The 19,968-nt window shown below is 38.1% G+C and overlaps 2 protein-coding genes across 3 annotated transcripts in view; one reads left to right on the forward strand and one right to left on the reverse strand.

The window, feature by feature from the left end:
* LOC308413593 (vomeronasal type-2 receptor 116-like) overlaps positions 1-19,968 on the reverse strand; it is a gene marked incomplete at both ends in the record, with an annotated part of 711,488 nt that overhangs the window by 594,421 nt on the left and 97,099 nt on the right. The window lies entirely within an intron of this gene.
* On the forward strand, positions 4,964-15,897 carry LOC308413777 (vomeronasal type-2 receptor 116-like; the record flags this gene model as incomplete). 2 transcript variants are annotated; one of them, XM_080908833.1, is made up of 6 exons in its annotated part: positions 4,964-5,160; positions 6,409-6,697; positions 8,351-9,163; positions 9,783-10,010; positions 13,432-13,555; positions 14,993-15,897. In XM_080908833.1, the coding sequence occupies 6 exons, from the start codon at positions 4,964-4,966 to the stop codon at positions 15,895-15,897; spliced, it is 2,556 nt and encodes an 851-aa protein (XP_080764959.1). The 2 variants fall into 2 exon arrangements, with proteins under 2 accessions (XP_080764959.1, XP_080764960.1); XM_080908834.1 differs by having other exon boundaries at positions 15,143-15,897.

Raw genomic sequence — 19,968 nt, forward strand, 5'->3', positions numbered from 1 at the left:
TTAGTTGATACTCTTCTCCCTCTTCTATTCCTATTATCCTTAGGTTTGGTCTTCTCATTGTTTCCTGGATTTCCTGGACATTTTGGGTTAGGAGCTTTTTGTTTTTTGCATCTTCTCTGGCTGTTTTGTCTACGTTTGCAATGTTGTCTTCTGCCCCCGAGATTCTCTCTTCCATCTCTTGTAATCTATTGGAAATGCTTACTTCTGTGACTCCTGATTTCTTTTTTAGGTGTTCTACCTCTAGCGTTGTGTCTTTTAGTGTTTTTTTCTTCATTGTGTCAATTTCCATTTTAAATTCCTTCTTCCATTCTTTCATATCTTTGGTTCTGTTTTCCTCTAGTTCTTTGAAATCTTTGAGTGTTTTGCTTGTTTCCTCTTTAATAGCTTCTGATTCTTTTTGCTTTTCCTCCTGTTCTTGTTTAAAGATCTCTATCAGAGTCTTGAGGTATGATTTTAGGTCTGCGTTCTCTTTTTCTGGAGTGTTTGGCATTCCAATGTTTGGTGTTATGGGATAGCTGGTTTTTGGTGTTGGCTGGTTGTCTTAGTTTCTTGGGATATTCTCTTTTGCTTTCCTCTTGCCATCTTGTTGTCAGTGATATGTTCTTACCTTTCCCTTGTATCTGGTGTGTGTCCCTAGATCTCTACTGGTCCAGGTGGCAGATGGGCCGAGCCCTGTTCTGCGCTCCAAAGTCACTGGGTGGAAGCAGAGAGGCAAGCACAAGGACATATGCAACAGAAACAGAGGCTACATGACATGATCAGAACCCAGTTATCACCCTACAGCAAGTCCTGGATACCCCATCACACCACAACAATCAAGATTCAAATCTAAAATCACATCTCAGGAGGATGATGTTAGAGGAATTTAGGAAGGATATAAGTGACTCCCTCAACGAAATAAAAGACAGGTAAACACATAAAGCCTTTAAAGGGGAAACACTAAAAATACTTATATAATTACAGGAAAATACAAACAAACTGTTAATGGAATTGAACAAAACCAGCCTGGTTCTAAAATTAGAAATAGAAACAATAAAGAGATCACCAAGGTAGACAACACTGAAGATGGAAAACTTAGGAAAGAGATCAGAAGTCATAGATTCAAAGATCAATGACAGAATACAAGAGATAAAGGGGAGCATTTCAGGTACAGAAGACACCACAGAAAACATTGACACAACAGTCAATTGAAATGCAGGTTGCAAACAGCTTGTAAAATCCCTAGACTGACTGGTATCCTTTGGAAACCTCTGCTTTTGGGGACTTCCTAGGCACTGGTGCACAGGTGAAATTGCTAAGTGTTGGGTAATTCAAGTTTTTGCCTCCCAGAGTCACCCGAAGGCGTTTCCAGGGCTCCTTGGAAATAACTGAACAGAAAAGAACTGAAGGCCCTGGATGAACTCACAATTATGCAAAACAAACAAACAAACAAACAAACAAACAATAACATAAGCGTTCCCAATTGCCCGAAGGAGTTTTACAAACTCCATCAAGTTCTCCCAGTTCATCAGACAAGGTACCCCTTTCCCAGAACCCAAAAATCATAAGCAAGCTTACTGTTTTTCTCAAATTCAGCAGTTCACATTAGGAATTTGCAGAGAAAATGCATTTCCCGGATACCGAGGATAGGGTGGTTCAGCCCACCTTTCTATTATCTGGAATGATCAGCGAATTTGGGTCGGATATATCCTGATGTACCTCTATACATTATTGTTGAGTTTTATTTTTTTAAAAAAAACAATTCAACCATTTCAGTCAAATTTAAAACAACTGTTTATTAAATATTAAGTACCGTGGAAAAGATGAACCTGGGTCAAAAATATCCTCATTATATCCCGGCTAGAATAACCTTCTGTCAGTTGTTGCAGGGTTTACACATCCAATTAATTTAGACACCAAACTTCCCAGGAGGGCTTGTTACTTATAAAGAACTAGAATTCCCAGCATGCCTCAAACTTACCTGGCTCCTGAGCAGATGATGCTTACAAGTTAATTTGGGAATTATACATGAAAGCTTGATTTTCATCACATAACCTCCCTCAATTTCGCAGGGAGATCAGTAAGTACCTAATGAGTAAAGTAAAGGGAGTTCAAACAAGCTCCTGATTGCCCAATATAAGGAGCACAGAGCCACTGTTCACAAAGGGGAGGAGCAGGCACCTCAGCAGCCAGAGCTGAGGAGGTGGGTTCCTCTCATTGCTGGATGGGAAGACAGATGGTAGGGTATTGCAAGACAGGTACAACTGTTACCAAAATGCAAATCTCTGTGTATCTGGAAAAGGTCTGGTACAGACTGGAAGACGGGCCAGCAGCCACATGTTTGTTCAGTAGGACTGTCCAGAAAGTTTGATCCAAATCATAAGAAAGTAGACGACTCTGATCTACAAGCAGACACTAGGCCCACTTCATAACAAAGAAAGAGCCTCTAAACATCTCCACAAGGGGGGCATTCTATGGTAACAACCAGCATTAAAGCCTGTTTACCATAAAGTGCTAGTTTTCTTATTGAGAAAAAGGATAGTTCTGCCACATCGGCAAGAGAACTCTAGGTGAGTACTCTTTGAAAATAAAAATGTGTGCAGGACTGGCTTGATCATGGAAGGATTTCTGTAGGTGCATCTTCTCTTACTGATACCAGACCGGGCAGTCCTCTGCTGTATCTTGATGTTTTTGGTTTGGTCAGAGCCTGAACAACCTAATAGAAGAGTTAGGGGAAGGACTGAAGGAGCTGAAGGGGATTGCAGGCCCATAGGAAGAACTCTCCCTTTAAAGCAAAGACCATGCTTGGGAGAGGTGGTAATGATCTGAGGTCAAGGCCTCTGGGGAGTGGTTACCACAGATCCTGGTTGCCCAACTCTTCCCACCACATGGGGCTATGGTTATCAGTCCCAAGACCACTGTAGGGTTTAAGTAATGACTTTTATGTACCCTGTTTTCCATGGTATAACTATTTTATTAGTGTGCTCCTGAGTTTGTCCTGTTGTATGGTCCATTCTGCTGAGTTTCCCGTTTTTCTCTGATTTCTTTCCACTTTCTCTAAGTGAGTCATTTACAAAATGCTATTCTCTTAGAAGCTTACTTGGCACAAGCCATAGCTTGCTAAGGACCTATCCTACCCCAGACTTCACCCTTTCTACATTCTAACTTTCCTGTCTTTCTCATCTACTGGGGACTTCTATTTAGGGCCCTGTCACTGACTCATGGCACTGGTTTACTTGGGAAGTTATTCTGTTTTGCATGATTTTTGTTTTCATTGTGAACCATGAGACTGTGTAATTTATTGAAAACAAATCTACTTTAGTTGTTTTATGGCTCAAATTTAGCACATACCTTAAATCCCGACGTTTTCTTTTTTAATTTTACAAACAGGAATAAATAAAATCAACCATAGATTGAGAGTCAGAACAGGTAACCAGTTGATAGGAAGTGGAAATAGGATTAATAAGAAAAATCCATAAAGAATAAGGAGTCAGGAAGATGGCTAGAGATGCACAGGAATTAGAAGGGAGGTACATTGGAAGGTTGTAATGTTTTGTTTAGTAATGGTATGAGGGTGAGGGACATTCTTGGTGGGGCGTCTGCTGAGGAGGAAGGTCAGCTGGGTGTTTTACTGTCTCTCTGATTAGAAGACTTTCACCCCAACTTCTGTCTGCTTGATAATCATTCTAAAATAAATCAAAAGAGATTATTAAAAAATGAAAAACAATTATGGGAATATATTTGCTGAGTAAATCTCCCATCTGTGATGGGAATTTCTTTTTTTATATTTAAGTTGTTAAAAATTAACATAATGTAAGGACTGAACCTAAAGGAGACTTAAAGTTGTCAGCATATAGGAAATATAAAATCTGTTCTCAGTGTCTCCTATTTGAACATTAGCCAGAGCTGAATACACGCAGTAATAAAAGAGATCATTCTTGATTATTCTTTTAATCATATGTGTATTGATTTATCTCTGAGAAGGCATATTAATTCTAGAACAGCTGCATCTTCTCACTCCTCCCAGTCATGTAGCTCTCCTGTGTAACATTACACATATATTTGTATAATTTGAATACTAATTCAAAACTTAGCTTTCCTTACAGAACAGGATACAACTTTGGCATTTGATGTGCAGAATCCTCTGTAATTTAACAATCAAAACTATTGGCATATAATTAAAAAATCACTTGAGTTTGTTTCTTGCATGATTTATAATTCACATTACAGAGAGCAAATCTTCAGAGTTCACAGATCTGGACAGTGTCCTCAAATGAGCTCTTCATGGATTCCTGTTACCAACAGTTTTTGTGCTTAGGAATTTCAAAACCTACGTTAATAGGGTTTTTTAATTCTTCAACATCTCTCCTTGCCAGCCTAAGTATGGGTGAGCAAAGTTTAATAGGAGAGAAGTTATGTAAAAGTAGGTTTAGAAGTAGTTCTTTAGGGTGATTCCAAACAAGAATTATTGTGGCCGTCCAGGCCAAATGTGACTATAAACATGAGCCTGCCTCTCTCTGACTAGGAATTTGTAATACAATATCCTGTGTACCCCGAGGTACTCCGATTGTACTGTTACTGAATATCTGACTGTGAATCATCTGATACAACCCACTGACATCATTTCTTATCGTGTTCACATAATCACCTTGTTGAAACTTCCCAAGGACCTAATTTGAACAAAAGGACTTCCTTCCAGGCATTCAAAATTATGAGTGATGTCATGGAGCTTCAGAAGGTTTTTTTCTTCCTAAGTATTAACCTACCATTGATTATTATGTGAGCTGTGGACACCAGTTGCAGAGCCGCAGGGAAGAAAGTGTTTAAATTTCTCCAGGGCTCAGGAGAAATCTGAAAAACAAATGAATCATGAGTATGCAACAAACATCTCCTTTGCCCAGAGAAATAAAAGCTGGTAGAAATTTGACATGCTGATATGCATGGCACTTCACGATCCATTCTGCACAGATTTCAGATAGGAAATATGTTCATTTTGATGGCAGTCTTCTTCCTCCTCAGCATTCCACTTCTCATGGCAAATGTCATTGATCCCAGGTGCTTTTGGAGAATAAATTTGAATGAGGTCAAGGATAAAGACCTGGGGCTAACTTGTTCCTTCATCCTTGGAGCAGTTGAGAAGCCTATGGAGAAAGACTATTTTAACCAGACTCTGAATGTCTTGTAAGTGGATTTTAATTACTCCCTGTAAATGAAATTGAGTATTTCCTGTGTGATCTGAACATGACGATTAAGCAAATCCTTTAATCATCTCTCCTGTTGCTAAGTCTCAACATCAAGAAACAAGCTTAAATCTTTTACAGATTCAATCCTATTTTCTCCTTTTTTGTTAATCCAGTGAGAGGTTTTCATTTCTTTCAGGTGGTCCCTGACCTAAAACCCAGAAGCTGAGGTACACAGAACTATATAAATTGATTCTTTACAACAAGCCCTTTTAATAATAGTTTATGTTTCACTCTAGACAGTAATTACTTGTTGTATTTGATCATGTAATATTTCCCTGTCCTTTATCCCAAGTAAGGACAAATAAGTGGTACCCAGAAGTACTCAGAGTGAATACATCACATTACCGTGTAAATAGAAACTAGGTGAATGATGCTGCAGTAGTGGACAAGTCCTTAATCTCTGTACAATGAACTTGGCACAAATATATATTGTTCATTTGAAACAAGGATAGTCTACTGTAAAGTATCTGATAAAACACTTGCAAGTTTCCCCCACTTTGGACGTAAATAAAACTTGCTCAAATACATACAAACATATGCATAGACATGTAAAATTTACCAAATGCATGTATGATATTTGACATTATTTAAAAATATATAATAAGAAAAAATGTCTTTCACTAAAAATTGAATGAAAAAATTAACATGATGAGGAAAGATATGAGGGGACATATTAAGAATATTGCCCACTTACTATAAATATTTGTAAGTAGAGAAGCAAATGTTACAGCAGAAAGGCTATTATTCAATTATAAATCATGTTTTCTTTCTTAAACCAATAGAGTTAATTTCAAAAGAAAATATCGTGAACTCAATATTTCTCAGAACAGTTGTATTTTATAATGCTCAATAATTTCAAAATGACAACATGATCAGAATTATTGTCTTATCAATATCTCTGGTTTTATCTTGACCTTTTGATATAGAACTCTAAAACAGAGATGGAAATCCTGTCTTTGAATGAGGTCAATACCATATCTTATTTATTGGAGAAACAATGTTGTAAACTTTTAAAGTATTTGCTAGTTTCCAGATTCTCTTGTGAATTCATTCTCACAACAAAAGCTATTTGTTTCCATTCATAGAGGTCAGATGTAGATAATTCCTGGACAGAACAGTGCATCTATTGAGTACAAGTGATCATGTCTAGACATCTGTCCACAATAAACACTGTTCTCTTTTACAGAGAAACAACTAGAAACCACAAATATGCTTTGGCATTAGCCTTTACAGTGGATGAAATCAACAGGAATCCTGACCTTTTGCCAAATATGTCTTTGACTATAAAATACACTTCGGGCCATTGTGATGGAAACACTATGACACCTCCACCATATGCACTTCATGAAAAAGAGATGCATATGCCTAATTATATATGTGATGAAGAAACCATGTGTTCATTTGTGCTTACAGGACCTGATTGGTGGACATCTTCAAATTTGTGGGCATACCTGGACATCTTCGTATCTCCACATGTGAGTTATCATAGGCCAGAAATTCTAAAAGTCATGTCTTTGGAGGACTTTGATATCAATTAAGAAAGTTAATGAATGAGACTGGACACATACTTATGACAAGTTTCATGTTCCTTGCTAATCAGAAACTTGAAAGTCCTTTTGCTAGTGGCCACCTCCAGAAGTTGACAGACTCCAGACAGGAGGAATTGAGGAGGTCATGAAGAATTGAGTCTGTCATGGTGGAAGAGAGAAACTTCCAGCCTTGACTGACTAGCATGCAGAGATTTATTTATACATATCTCAGTAAGCTGAGATTGATTGGTGTTGTTCCAAAACATAGAACATACTATTTCTGTCCCCAGCTATGTGTTATCTTAGACATGCATTTAGATTATCATTGGTAAACCATGAAATAACAGTTATCACTAACAATAATGGCTCACTTACACTCACGGAGTTATTAAATGTTTAGTTATCAGTAATGAACTGTGATGGAACAGAATTACATTTACATTTTCTCAAAAACCCAAATTTATGTATCTAGAGTATTTTTTGCAAAGCAATGGCAGATTATTCTTAACCTGGCAGATCATGACATTTCAATAGCCCTGGATACGATGAAAATATCCTGTCCAGTCTGCAGAGTTAGCCATTTTACTACCAGTGAATATATGACTGACCATTACTGGTCTGAGTGCCAATAGTCAGTAGACACGCAGCAAAAAATTTCAGCAACGTACTGTTACATTTATTATGTCATTTTTAGTAATATGATTATTTTATATTTCATGGAATTATTGATACGTTTTAACTTGTTTTTCTTTTGTTTCTTCATCATAAGATACAAGACTGGACCTTCCTAAGTAAACTTTTATAAGAAAGAAGGGTTTGGTGGTTCTGTTAGCTTGTTCTATCATATTTTTACACACAATCATTTTTCCATCATTATAAGACACTTCATATGGAGGAAATAATCCCATCCAGTCTAACTTTGCTTCTGTGTATTTTCCCCAAGATTTATAATCTATGAGTCCTACATATTTGCCCCATAATTACTTGGGTATTTAGAAGAAAGTTTTAAAATCTGATCTGCTATAAACACTTTTAGCCAGGCAAATCTTGTTTACAATTTTATATTGAGTTTACTCTGTTTTTCTATTTCCTGAGTGGTTTACAAAGGCAGATTTTCCAACAGTATTTTGAAGCCTTATCCTAAAAAGCAGGTATCTGGAATCTCTATGTGAGTTACAACCTGTAGTGTACAAGGTAAGAATATTTTCCCTAAAAGCTAAGCATTTGTATTCACAGAAAACTCCGGTTAAATATTAGAAATATTTCTCGATTAAGACATGATGAGTGCCTTTTAAAAATTAGTCAAATATCCCCAAGTTGTAAATATATTAAAATCCCTTTATACAGTAAAAAAAACAGGTATCAATACAGAAGCTGAAACACAGAATGGCAGTTATTATAATATGCAAATACATTTCATTACTCCTTTGTTAAACAGCTATACTTGCTGTTCCCTTTAGAAGTGTATGTGTCAGGCTTCCACATTTGCTCATTTGAATCAGAGATGAGAGGACAAGTCACAGGTAATCACTGTTGGCAGGTAAATATGATCACAGGTTTTTATGTGCACTGCACCTCATGCTGCTCTCTGTGTTGTAGCTCCTTCAGCTGACCTATGGACCTTTCCATCCCTTCTTCAGTGATAATGAACAATTTCCCTATCTCTATCAGATGGCCCCAAGGCACACATCTCTAGCATTGGCCATTGTATCCTTCTTACTTTACTTCAACTGGAACTGGGTCGGCCTTGTCATCACAGATGATGCTCAAGGCAATCAGTTTCTCTCAGAGATGAAAAAAGAGAGCAAAACCAAAGAAATATGTTTTGCATTTATGAACATGATGCCAATATTTGAGTTTAATTTCTATCAAAATATTGAAATGTACCACAAAGAAATTTTGATGTCATCTACCAATGTTATTATCATTCACGGGGAAGCACAGAGTATTATTGAATTGAACTTCAGAATGTGGGAATCTCCAGTCATACAGAAAATATGGGTCACCACAAAACAATATAATTTTCCTGCCAGTAAGAGAGACTTAACTCATGGCACATTCTATGGGACTATTACTTTTCTACACCCCCATGGTGAGATTTCTAGCTTTAAAAATTTTGTAGAGACATGGTACCATCCCAGAAGCAATGATTTATATCTAGTAATGCCAGATTGGAAATACTTTACCAATGAATCCTCAGCATCTGACTGCAAAATACTAGAAAATTATACATCCAATGTCTCAGTGCCATGGCTCATGGAACAGAAGTTTACCATGGTCTTTAGTGATGGTAGTCATAACATATACAATGCTGTGTATGCCATGGCCCATGCACTCCATGAGGTGAATCTGCAACAGGTTGATAATCAGGCAATAGACAAGGGGAATGGGGCCAGTTCTCCCTGCTTGAAGGTAGAGTTTCTTCTATTGGATGATGCTGGGTTTTTTTAATTGCATAGTCATTTAGAGACATTCAAATGCCCACACTTAATGAAATTGTAAATATTTTTCAAAATTGATGAGTTTACGAATATTTTTCCTAAAGAGAAAGAAATCTAATGACGGTATAAATTTGAATGGAAAAAGAAGGTATAGGGTCTAGATGCAAATGTGCTGGGTTTGTCCTTGGGCTGACACTGTGATATCTATTTTTTTAGTTGAGTCCCTATATGTGTTTCTCTCTCTCTCTGTCAGACTGTTTACATATATGTGTCAACATTTATGTATATTTGTGTGTATATAATTGTAAAGCTGTATTATATGTGTAATTCAGGAAAGATGAGCTTCTCCCTGTGTTAATGTGTCTGTATGTGTTCCACATATCTGTGTTTCATTCTGCATTTATGTTTGCTTTTGTTTAACATTCTTTTCTGAGAGAACTGAAAATCTTGGAATAGTATCATTTCATTTCATTTGCTTACGTTGTGATTTCTCTTTCATTTTTAAATGACGTTGTCATTTCTAATTCATCAAATCCATTGTGTGCCTTGAAGAAACATATGTACAATATAGAATGATGCTTGTCTTTCAGATAAATTCCTTTCTGAGAAAGGCCAACTTTACTAATCCTCTAGGGGACAGAGTGATTATGAAAGATAGAGTAATACTGCAGGAAGACTATGACATTTTTCACATTTGGAAGTTCTCACAACACGTTGCATTTAAGGTGAAGATAGGACAGTTCAGCCCATATTTTCCACATGGTCGACTCTTTCACTTATCTGCAGGAACAACTGAGTTGGCCACAGGAAGAAGAAAGGTGACTGTGTACTAACTTATTGATTCAAAATACAGAGCAGTAAACATATTGAAATAAAATATTTTTTTTACATCAGAAACCAATATCTAGGCTCCTGTAGTATGGTTCTCTTTTTTGTTTTTGACATATTTTTGTAATTATTTGAAGATTTCATACAAGCATAAAATATGCCATTGTCATATCAAAACTATTTTCTGAAATCTAATAATTACAAAACTGTTTTTAACTTTCATTTGATATTTTTCCTTTAAAATGAACAGAATTCTCTTCATTATTATAGAGTAATCTCCTCCATTACCATAAACCTCTGTAACAGATGTTGAAAAGGGTGAAGTTAATGTTACAGTTATGAAGTACTAAGAGTTCTAATTGCTAACTTCTGTTATTATACCCAAAATTGTCATCCCCTAGAATAGAAGGACATTGACCCAATTCATTAATGAACACAATTAGAGAAACTCATATTCCTAGAAAATCACTTTTAGATAAAGTTGAAGAACTCCTTCACACTTGTCAGTAAGGTTAAAAAAAAAACAGATCAAAGGAACACACAGATAGCACTAGAACAATAAACAAAAAATGACTATTAAAACACATCAAAACAGCAATAACAGCAACTGGAGAAAACTTACAAAACTTTTCAGGTATAACTGATTATTTTTGGTAACATTCTCCAAATAAAATCAAAACAACCAAGTTGGTTTATTTTTTAACACATTTTTGTTTTCATGCCAAAAATAGAGAGACTCACATACAAGAGGAAATCTTCTCTTTAAAAAGAAAAACAGTGGAAAAATAGAATATATCTTTATAGGGAAAAGGGAAATTAGAGAATAATACGTTTGACATTATTGTAAGAATCATTACTGACTAAAACATGCACCATAAAACACAACATAAAGATCAGTTTCTGAGGAAAGAACGAATTTATTCTGGGAATGCAAGCGAGGTTCAACATTTGCAAATCCATTAAGTGTAATACAACACACAATACAGAAATACATTATTTTCCAAAAAGCCAGAAATTGCTCCTTTTTTATCAGTTTGAAAGTTGTTTTATTCTTTATTTACAATTTTAAATATTCTTATGTAATATATGTTCATCACACTTCTCAAAAAGGCATGTTTTGAAAAAAAATGATTATTTTGTTCTAAAACTAATAGAATCTCGAGAGAAAAACTGTTGTATTAAAATTCATCCCATCGAATCAACATCTTCATTGAAAATTATTTCAATTTTCTTGTATCTGTTGAGGCCTGTTTTGTGACCTATTATATGTTCATTTTTGGAGACGGTACAATGATGGGTTTGGGTACAGAGTGTTGTGACACAGGTCAGCTCAGTGCACAGACAGAAACTGGAGGAATGCTGTCCCTAAAGGTTTTTTGATTCCTGTGTTCTCAATGCTCAAGGCAGGTTCATTAGAGCAGAAGTGGTTGTCTTACCTGTTCTCTCAGGTGTGTCAGCACTCCTGGAAGGCCATCTTTCTCTCATCAGGATGTGCGTACAGAGAGCTGTATTCTAGGGTCAGCTCAGGGTTCACATGGAAACCAAAAGATCCTGTCCCAGACTGCTCCTTTATTCCTATGTCCTTAGGCTCCAGGTGGGATTGTCTTGGGCCAGGATTTTGAGCTAAAGTGGTGGTCTCTCTTGTGTTAGCACTACCGAGAGACCTGCTTTCTCCCAGTGGGTTCTGAGTACAAAGAGCTATAGCAAAAGTTCAGGTCCAGGCATAGACAGAAACCAGAAGAATCCTATTCAGACATTTCTTTGTTACTGTGTCCTGAGGTCTCCAGATGGGTCCCTCAGAGCAGAAGTGGTGGTCTTACTTGTTCTTTCAGGTATGTCAGCACTCCTAGGAGGCCAGCTTTTCCCAGTGCGGTCTGTGTACAGAGAGCTGTAGCAAAGGATCAGCATTTCCTGTCTTTCAAGCCCTCTGAGCTTCTGGTATAGACAGAGAACCACTTGCATTAAGACACAATACCACTTGCACTTCAAGGGCTTCATAATCCTTGCTCTCTTCTATACATTTTATCCTTAATTTGATCTCATTTGTCCTGGATTTTCTGGATGTTTTTGGTTAGAAGCTTTTTACAAGCCCAATACTAGTTTGCTCAGAGTTAAAGAAACAAAACAAGTGATAGAACATCAGGAAGACATATTGATATGACCATGTTTTCCTTTGCAAACCTGTTGACAGTACTATAATACATACAGACAATATTATTATCCATGAGCATTAGAAATAAAAGTTAGGTAGTTTTTGTTGTTTATGTTCGTATCCAAGCACTTTGGAGGCAGATGTCTGAATATCTCTATCTCTTTCGTGCCTGTCTTCCCTATATTGTGAATCCATGCCATGTTTGTTTTATGTGAAGACACTGCCTTAAAATACATTAACAGAAAGAACAAAAATATACCCATTTTCCTTAATATGCGTTAACATAGTCTTCAAAATATTGCAAGGAGTTGACACACATTTCAAGAAAATTATAGGTTTCAAAAAGAGAAATTGTACTCTGACCTTCATTGGGAATATTAATATACTGATGCTTCATGGTAAATCCCTCTTCCAAAAATATCAAAAACATTGGAAAAATTCTCAAATCAGCAATTCATTTTAACAACCTAATCTTTATTCAGGTTTTCCCAGTATTTGTAGCCACTGTAGAACATTTTGACCTCATGAACACTGTATATTCAAGAGCACTACAAATCAGTTATCATTTCCAACTGTATTAAAGCCATGTCTGCATATTCTGCTACTTTTTATATACAGTTTTCATACATTGAAATGTTAATTTATTCCAGATAATTTTTGTAACCTATGATTTAATGGCATATCTTTCCTGTTTCAAATGTCTTCAAATAGTAACTCGCTTCCCTTTTGTCTAATTAAACTTTGGTCCTGGGAAATGTGAGGAGGAAGGGATGATTTGATGAATAGCTTATAGTCATAGAAAGACAAGGATCGATATCTAGAAATAGGCACTATAGAATAGATTTTACGGCCACTGTGAGATGGGCATTTCCATATTAATTTTCAATTAAGAAAATGCTTCAACTTTATGAGAACAGGCTAGTGGTGGATGAGAAAATATTTCAAAATTACCTCTGTCTGTTCATAGTAATTAGTGCCAAATTGAAAATAAATAACTAAAAAACATCAGGTTTCAATGTCCGTAGATTTGGCACAAAGCTCACAATCAGCTCTTTTTCCTGAGTGAGCAGGTGTTCAGAAACTATCCAGCATTTCTTTGTGTATTTCCAATGTTCATGTGGTCATTAAACAAAGTACAAGGTGAACTGTCCATCAGTTATTGTACATGAACTAAGATTATTGAAATCTTAATGTGCTAATAAATAACATAAGAAAATAGCTAAGACTCATTATCTGCATGTGTCTAATTTCATTTTCAGATGCCATCCTCGGTGTGCAGTGCAGATTGTAGTCCTGGATTCAATAGAATCTGGAAGGAGGGATTGGCAGCCTGCTGTTTTCTTTGCAGCCCTTGTGGTGAAAATGAAATTTCTAATGAGACAAGTGAGTGTTTGCTGCTCTGATAAATCCTGCAAATATATATTCCTCTTGTACCACAGTGAGATGATGAAGTATAAAATATATAACTTTTCTAATTTACTATATATATATATATATATATATATATATATACACACACACACACACACACACACACACACACACACACACACACACACAGAGAGAGAGAGAGAGAGAGAGAGAGAGAGAGAGAGAGAGAGCATTAGCAAAACTATCTTTTCTGGACCCACACACTCACTCTTTTCAAGTTAATGGAAGATTACATTATCACAAAGAATTATTTCAGCAGAGGATGTAGCAGATGATGGCCTTGTAGGGCATCAATGGTAGGAGAAGCCCTTGTTCCTGCAAAGCATTGATGCTGCAGTTTTGGGAAATGTCAGGGCAGGGAGGAGGAAGGGGAACACCCGCATAAAAGGGGGGGTTTGGTGGGATAGGGGACATGAAGGGGAATTCTGGAAAGGGGTTAACATTTGAAATATATATCCAAGAAAATCAGAAAATAATCAAAAAAATAATTATTTCAGAAAATAAAACTGCTATTTGAGGCAATTCTCCACAAGATTACCTAAAAATTAACATATTGTAAATATACACATATGTATTAGATTTTAATGACAACATTTTTAAAAGAACTAATTTATTTCTATTTCATTAATATATCTGTCCTACATAAGTTTATGCACAACATGTATATAAAGAAGCCCCTGAAAAGCAAAAATAATAGAGGTTGCTCTACTTAGTCATGAGACTACGAAGTACCTAACACACGTTCTCTATAAGATTAATACAGAAGAGTAAAGCATTTGCAAATTTCTGAGAAACTGCTAAGTATGTATATTCAAGAATGCAATAGTTACATTTACATAAAAACTCATACAGATAAATAAATACTCATACATACAGCCTACCTTTCCATTTTAATGTTTTTTTCTATATCAGCAATATTGAGCTACTAAATTCTCTAGTACCTATTACAGATCTTGTCCCAGTAGAAGTCAGAGTCTAAATGTGTCACAGGGAGTGAAATAATAGCACAGTCAGTGATCTCAGGAAACAGTGTAGGGTTTTGAATTTATAAACTGTACCCAACCACACTGTGGCTTATGAATGTATCTTCTCTGTATTCAATAAACTCATTGATATCAACATAAAATCAATAAATGCTTTAGTAAATATTTGAATTCTCATAACATTATATAATCAACAAGTTAAATAGATAAATAATTGTTTGGTTTGATTTCCCCCTAAATCCTTATGAACATTAAAAATTGAAAGCAATGCTGAGCAGCAATGTCTTTCAAATAAATTCTCATTATCAAAGCAGCATTGCAAGGCTTCTCTCAACACACTCACTTGAAATACCTTGCCGATAAAATTCCTAAAGCAGCACTAACCTAACTTTCCTTTGCACATCAGATATGGATCAGTGTGTGAATTGTCCAGAAGGCCACTATGCCAACACACAACACAACAAATGCCTTCAGAAAGCTGTGATCTTTCTAAGTTATGAAGACCCCTTGGGGATGGCTCTTGCCTTACTAGCCCTCTGTCTGTCTGCATTCACAGCTCTGGTACTTTGGGTCTTTGTGAAACACCATGACACTCCTATTGTGAAGGCCAATAACAGAATCCTCAGCTACCTATTGCTCGTGTCACTCATGTGCTGTTTTCTGTGCTCCTTTTTCTTCATTGGCCATCCTAACAGAGTAACCTGTATCTTACAGCAAATCACCTTTGGGATTGTATTCACTGTGGCTGTTTCCACAGTTCTGGCCAAAACAGTAACTGTGATTCTGGCATTCAGAGTCACAGACCCAGGAAGAAAGTTCAGAAACTTCTTGGTATCGGGAACTCCCAACTACGTTATTCCCATATGTTCCCTATTTCAATGTATTCTGTGTACAGTCTGGATAGCCGTTTCTCCTCCCTTTGTTGATACTGATGAACACTCTGAGCATGGCCACATCATCATTGTGTGCAACAAGGGCTCAGTTACTGCATTCTACTTTGTCCTGGGATACTTGGCCTGCCTGGCCCTTGGAAGCTTCACTGTGGCTTTCTTGGCCAAGAATCTACCTGACACATTCAACGAAGCCAAGTTCTTGACCTTCAGCATGCTAGTGTTCTGCACTGTCTGGGTTACCTTCCTTCCTGTCTACCATAGCACCAAGGGCAAGTTCATGGTGGCTGTGGAGATCTTCTCCATCTTGGCTTCTAGTGCAGGGATGCTTGGATGTATCTTTGCACCCAAGATCTACATCATTTTAGTGAGACCAGACAGAAATTCTATACAAAAGATCAGGGAAAAATCACATTTCTGAACAAATATTTCAGAAAATCTGTCAAATGTAACGTTGGTATGTACCCACCAAATATTGGGTTTCAGTGCATGTATCTAGTGTTAGAATCCCTCTCACTGGTTCCTCTAGTGATGTCTGAAAATATCATATCTGCTGATCTTGTGTGCACTGTCCATAAAATCTTACTCTCATTCATCTGTTTAGTGTTTTCTGGGAGAACTAAAATTCTCAAGTTATTATTACAGTTTTACTCATCATGTTGCTTTCATGGAGATTTTCCCTCCTAGCATATTCCAAGGAAAGATAATAAAGCTCTTAAGTCTATGAGCTTGTATAGATCGTGGGTTCCAGAACAGACCTGGATACACATAGAAACCATCTCTCAAATCAAACCAGCAATCAGATAAACTAACGAATTGACAAAGATGGAATCAGTACACATTCACTGGCTTCCAGTAGGAGTACATACATGACAGAATACTGACAGGTTTTTCAGCTGCTCTTCAAGCTATTGGCCCATAGTGTAAGGAGGAAATATTCTTTTTCTGCTCCCACAAACTAGCATATTATATGTAACTATGGACAGAAGCTAGGCAGCCCTGTGGTTGACTTAGGGAATAGTTGGCAGAAGCTGAGGAGGCACACAACCCTAGTGGAGGACCAGCAGTCTCAGCTAAACTCAACAACCAAGAGCTCTCAGATGCTTAGCCAATCACCAGGTAGCATGCAGCAGCTGATAGGAGGTCCCTCACACATATGCAGCACAGGAGTTCCTGGTCTGGTCTCAGTGAGAAAAGACACACCTAACCCCTAGATACTTGCGGCTGCAGAGATTGAAAGGTCTGAGGTTTGGAGAGGAAGAGATATCAAATTGGATAAGGGGGATGAAGTAAGGGATTAGGAAGAGTCAGGAAGTGAACCATTAGGGGAATCACAACTGGAGTATAAAAATTATATTAAAGAATAATAAAATAAGCTTGTAGATAAATCAACATGCTATTATATTGTAATTATGGAAGGGTTAGGATATTTGCATGCCCCTAATTTTACTCAGAGATGGCTCTCGGCATTCAGCTCTGGTTGAGCTCCTTGACTCAGAAATTTCTAGAATGATGGGATGGGAAGCAGGTGCTTTAAAAAATGAAATTTCTGAAAAGAAAATCGAGTGTTTGCAGCTGCATTAAATCCTTCACAGTTGTCAATTCTCCTCCCACAGTGGGATGCTGAATGGTTCTAAAATGCCTTAGCATTAATCAAAACTAAAAAATAATAATAATACAAAAGACTGCCCTAAGTTATTCTTCACAGTAGTACAATCATTAATAATGTCCCTGTAAGGAACACATCCTGCATTATCATCCACATTGTTTCTCATCGAAAACTCATGGATGATGTCATTTATACAAAAAAAGAAAGACTTGATTTTTTAATCTGAGTATGTACTCACTGGTAAGTGGATAATAGTTCAAAAACTCAGAGTGCCCAGGATACATCCAAGTCAGAGAGCGTCAAAAATTTATCTTCACTAACCAGAACATCTCAAGACAGATCAGACATATATGCTCCCAGGGACTAAAACACCAACTAGTGAGTACACATGGAGAGACCCATTGCTCCATCTACATATGTAGCAGAGGATGGCCTTGTGTGGCATAAATAGGAGGAGAAGCCCTTGGTCCTGTGAAGCCTCATTTCCCCAGTGTAGGGGAAACTAAGGGCCATGAGGTAGGAGTGGATGGGTGGGTGGCAGTGGAATCATCTTCATGGAAGAAAGGGGTGGTTGGAGGTGGGAGTGGTATGGGGATAAGGAGATAACATTTGGAATCTAAATATATACAATATCCAATAAAAATTTTAAAGAAAAGACAACAAGGGCTGGACAGATGGCTCACTGACTGCTCTTCCAAAGGTCCTTAGTTCAATTCCCAGAAACCATATGGTGGATCCCAACCATCTGTAATGTGATCTGATGCTCTTTTCTGGTGTGACTGAAGACAGTTATAATGCACTTACATATAATATATAAATTTTTAAAAGATAACAATATTTAAAACTAGACTTTATTGCTTCTAGGTCTATCTGTCCTTCTTACACTGTGCATTTATCTAATTTAGGTGCCCCATAAATAGTAACACATAAGGGCACATCAATGGAGGTAAGTCACAAAACAGGAAGACAACAGTAAGGACTAAATTGGTATCTCACGAAGGTGTCATCGGTCTGTAAGAACTTAACCAACAGGAGAGTGTTTCAGGACCTTCTCGTATAATCCCTGGACTGCCGGGTATCCTTTGGAAATCTCTGTTTTGTTGGACTTCCTAGACATTGGAACACAGGTGAAGTCACTAAGTGCTGGGTCACTGAAGTTTCTGCCTCCCAGAGTCACCAGAGGGCATTTCCAGAGCTCCATGAAAATAACTGATCAGAAAATAACTGACGGCCCTGGATGAACTCCCATTACGCAGAAAATGCTAAAACAGGAGAAGGAGGAGGAGGAGGAGGAGGAGGAGGAGGAGGAGGGGGAGGGGGAGGGGGAGGGGGAGGGGGAGGGGGAGGAGGAGGAGGAGGAGGAGGAGGAGAAGAAAGAAGAAGAAGAAGAAGAAGAAGAAGAAGAAGAAGAAGAAGAAGAAGGAGAAGGAGAAGGAGAAGGAGAAGGAGAAGGAGAAGGAGAAGGAGAAGGAGAAGGAGAAGGAGAAGGAGAAGGAGAAGGAGAAGGAGAAGGAGAAGGAAGAAGAAGAAGAAGAAGAAGAAGAAGAAGAAGAAGAAGAAGAAGAAGAAGAAGAAGAAGAAGAAGAAGAAGAAGAAGAAGAAGAAGAAGAAGAAGAAGAAGAAGAAGAAGGGCGTCTTCCAATTTCCCAAAAGGGGTGTAGAAACCTATCAAATTCTCCCAGTTAATCAGACAAGGGTTTACCAGAACCCAGAAACCAGTAGGAAGCTTGCTCTTTTTCTCCAAGTCTGCAGTTCACCTTGGGAGTCTGCAGAGGAAAAGCATTTCCCGAAGACCATGGATCGGGTGGGTCAGCCCACCTTTTGATTATCCTGAATGAAGAGCGAATTTGGGCCAGTTATCTCCTTATGTGCCTCCGTACATTATTCTTGAGTTTTACTGGAAAAACCAGCTCAACCTTTTCGGCCCAAATTTAAAGCAACCGTTAGTTAAATATTAAGTACTGACCAAGAGATTGACCTGGGTCAGAAATATCCACAGAATTTCCCAGCTGGAATGGCCCGTTATCAGGTGTTGCAGGGGTTTTTACAGACAATCAATTCAACCACAGAACTTTCCCACAAGGACTTTTTACTTACAAAGAACTACAAATCCCAGCATGCCTCGAAGTTACCTGGTTCCTGAGCAGATGGTGCTTACCATTTGGGAATTACGACTGAAAGCTTGATTTACATCCCATAATCACCTTCTTTTTCGGAGGCTGAAGAGGAGGTGCCTAATGAGTGAAGTAAAGGGAGTTCAAACAAGCTCCGGTTTCCCAGACTTAGTGAGCACAGGGTCACCGTTCACAAAGGGGAGGAGCAGGCGGCTGAGCAGCCTGAGCTGAAGAGGTGGGTTCTTCTCAGTGCTGGATGGAAGACAGACTATAGGCTATCTCAAGACAGGCCCAAGAGCTACCGAAATGCAAACCACTGTGTGTGTATCTCGAAAATGTCTGGTACAGACTGGAAGACCGGACCAGGAATCATTGTGCTCACTGTAACCCTTGGGGAGGCGCTCCTGTAACTCAAGACTCAATGGCCAATCAGGGCCATGAGGTGGACCTGTCAGTCAGAACGGGGGGGGGGGGGGCGGGATCTTCCCGGTGCCTTACTGCAGCTTCAGGGCTGTAGTGTAGCTGGCTTGAAAAGTTGTGTTTCTCTGAGCGCTCCTGCCTGGTGCTGTGAGGGAAGCTCTGGCGAGCTCCTAATTCGTGACATGGTGAGTGCAGGGTCATTGCCTACAGAAGGAAGGAACAAGCACATGTGCAGAGGGAGCTGGTATGGTGGGGTCCCAGGGTCTGGGTGGTGAGCTGTGGCCAGAGGTGGCTGCCTGTTCCATCCCTTTTTGTCCTGGTTAATCCCTGAACCCAGCAGTGGGCTCTG

Source organism: Micromys minutus (assembly GCF_963924665.1).
Source record: "Micromys minutus genome assembly, chromosome: 32".
NCBI classification, from domain to species: Eukaryota; Metazoa; Chordata; class Mammalia; order Rodentia; family Muridae; genus Micromys; species Micromys minutus.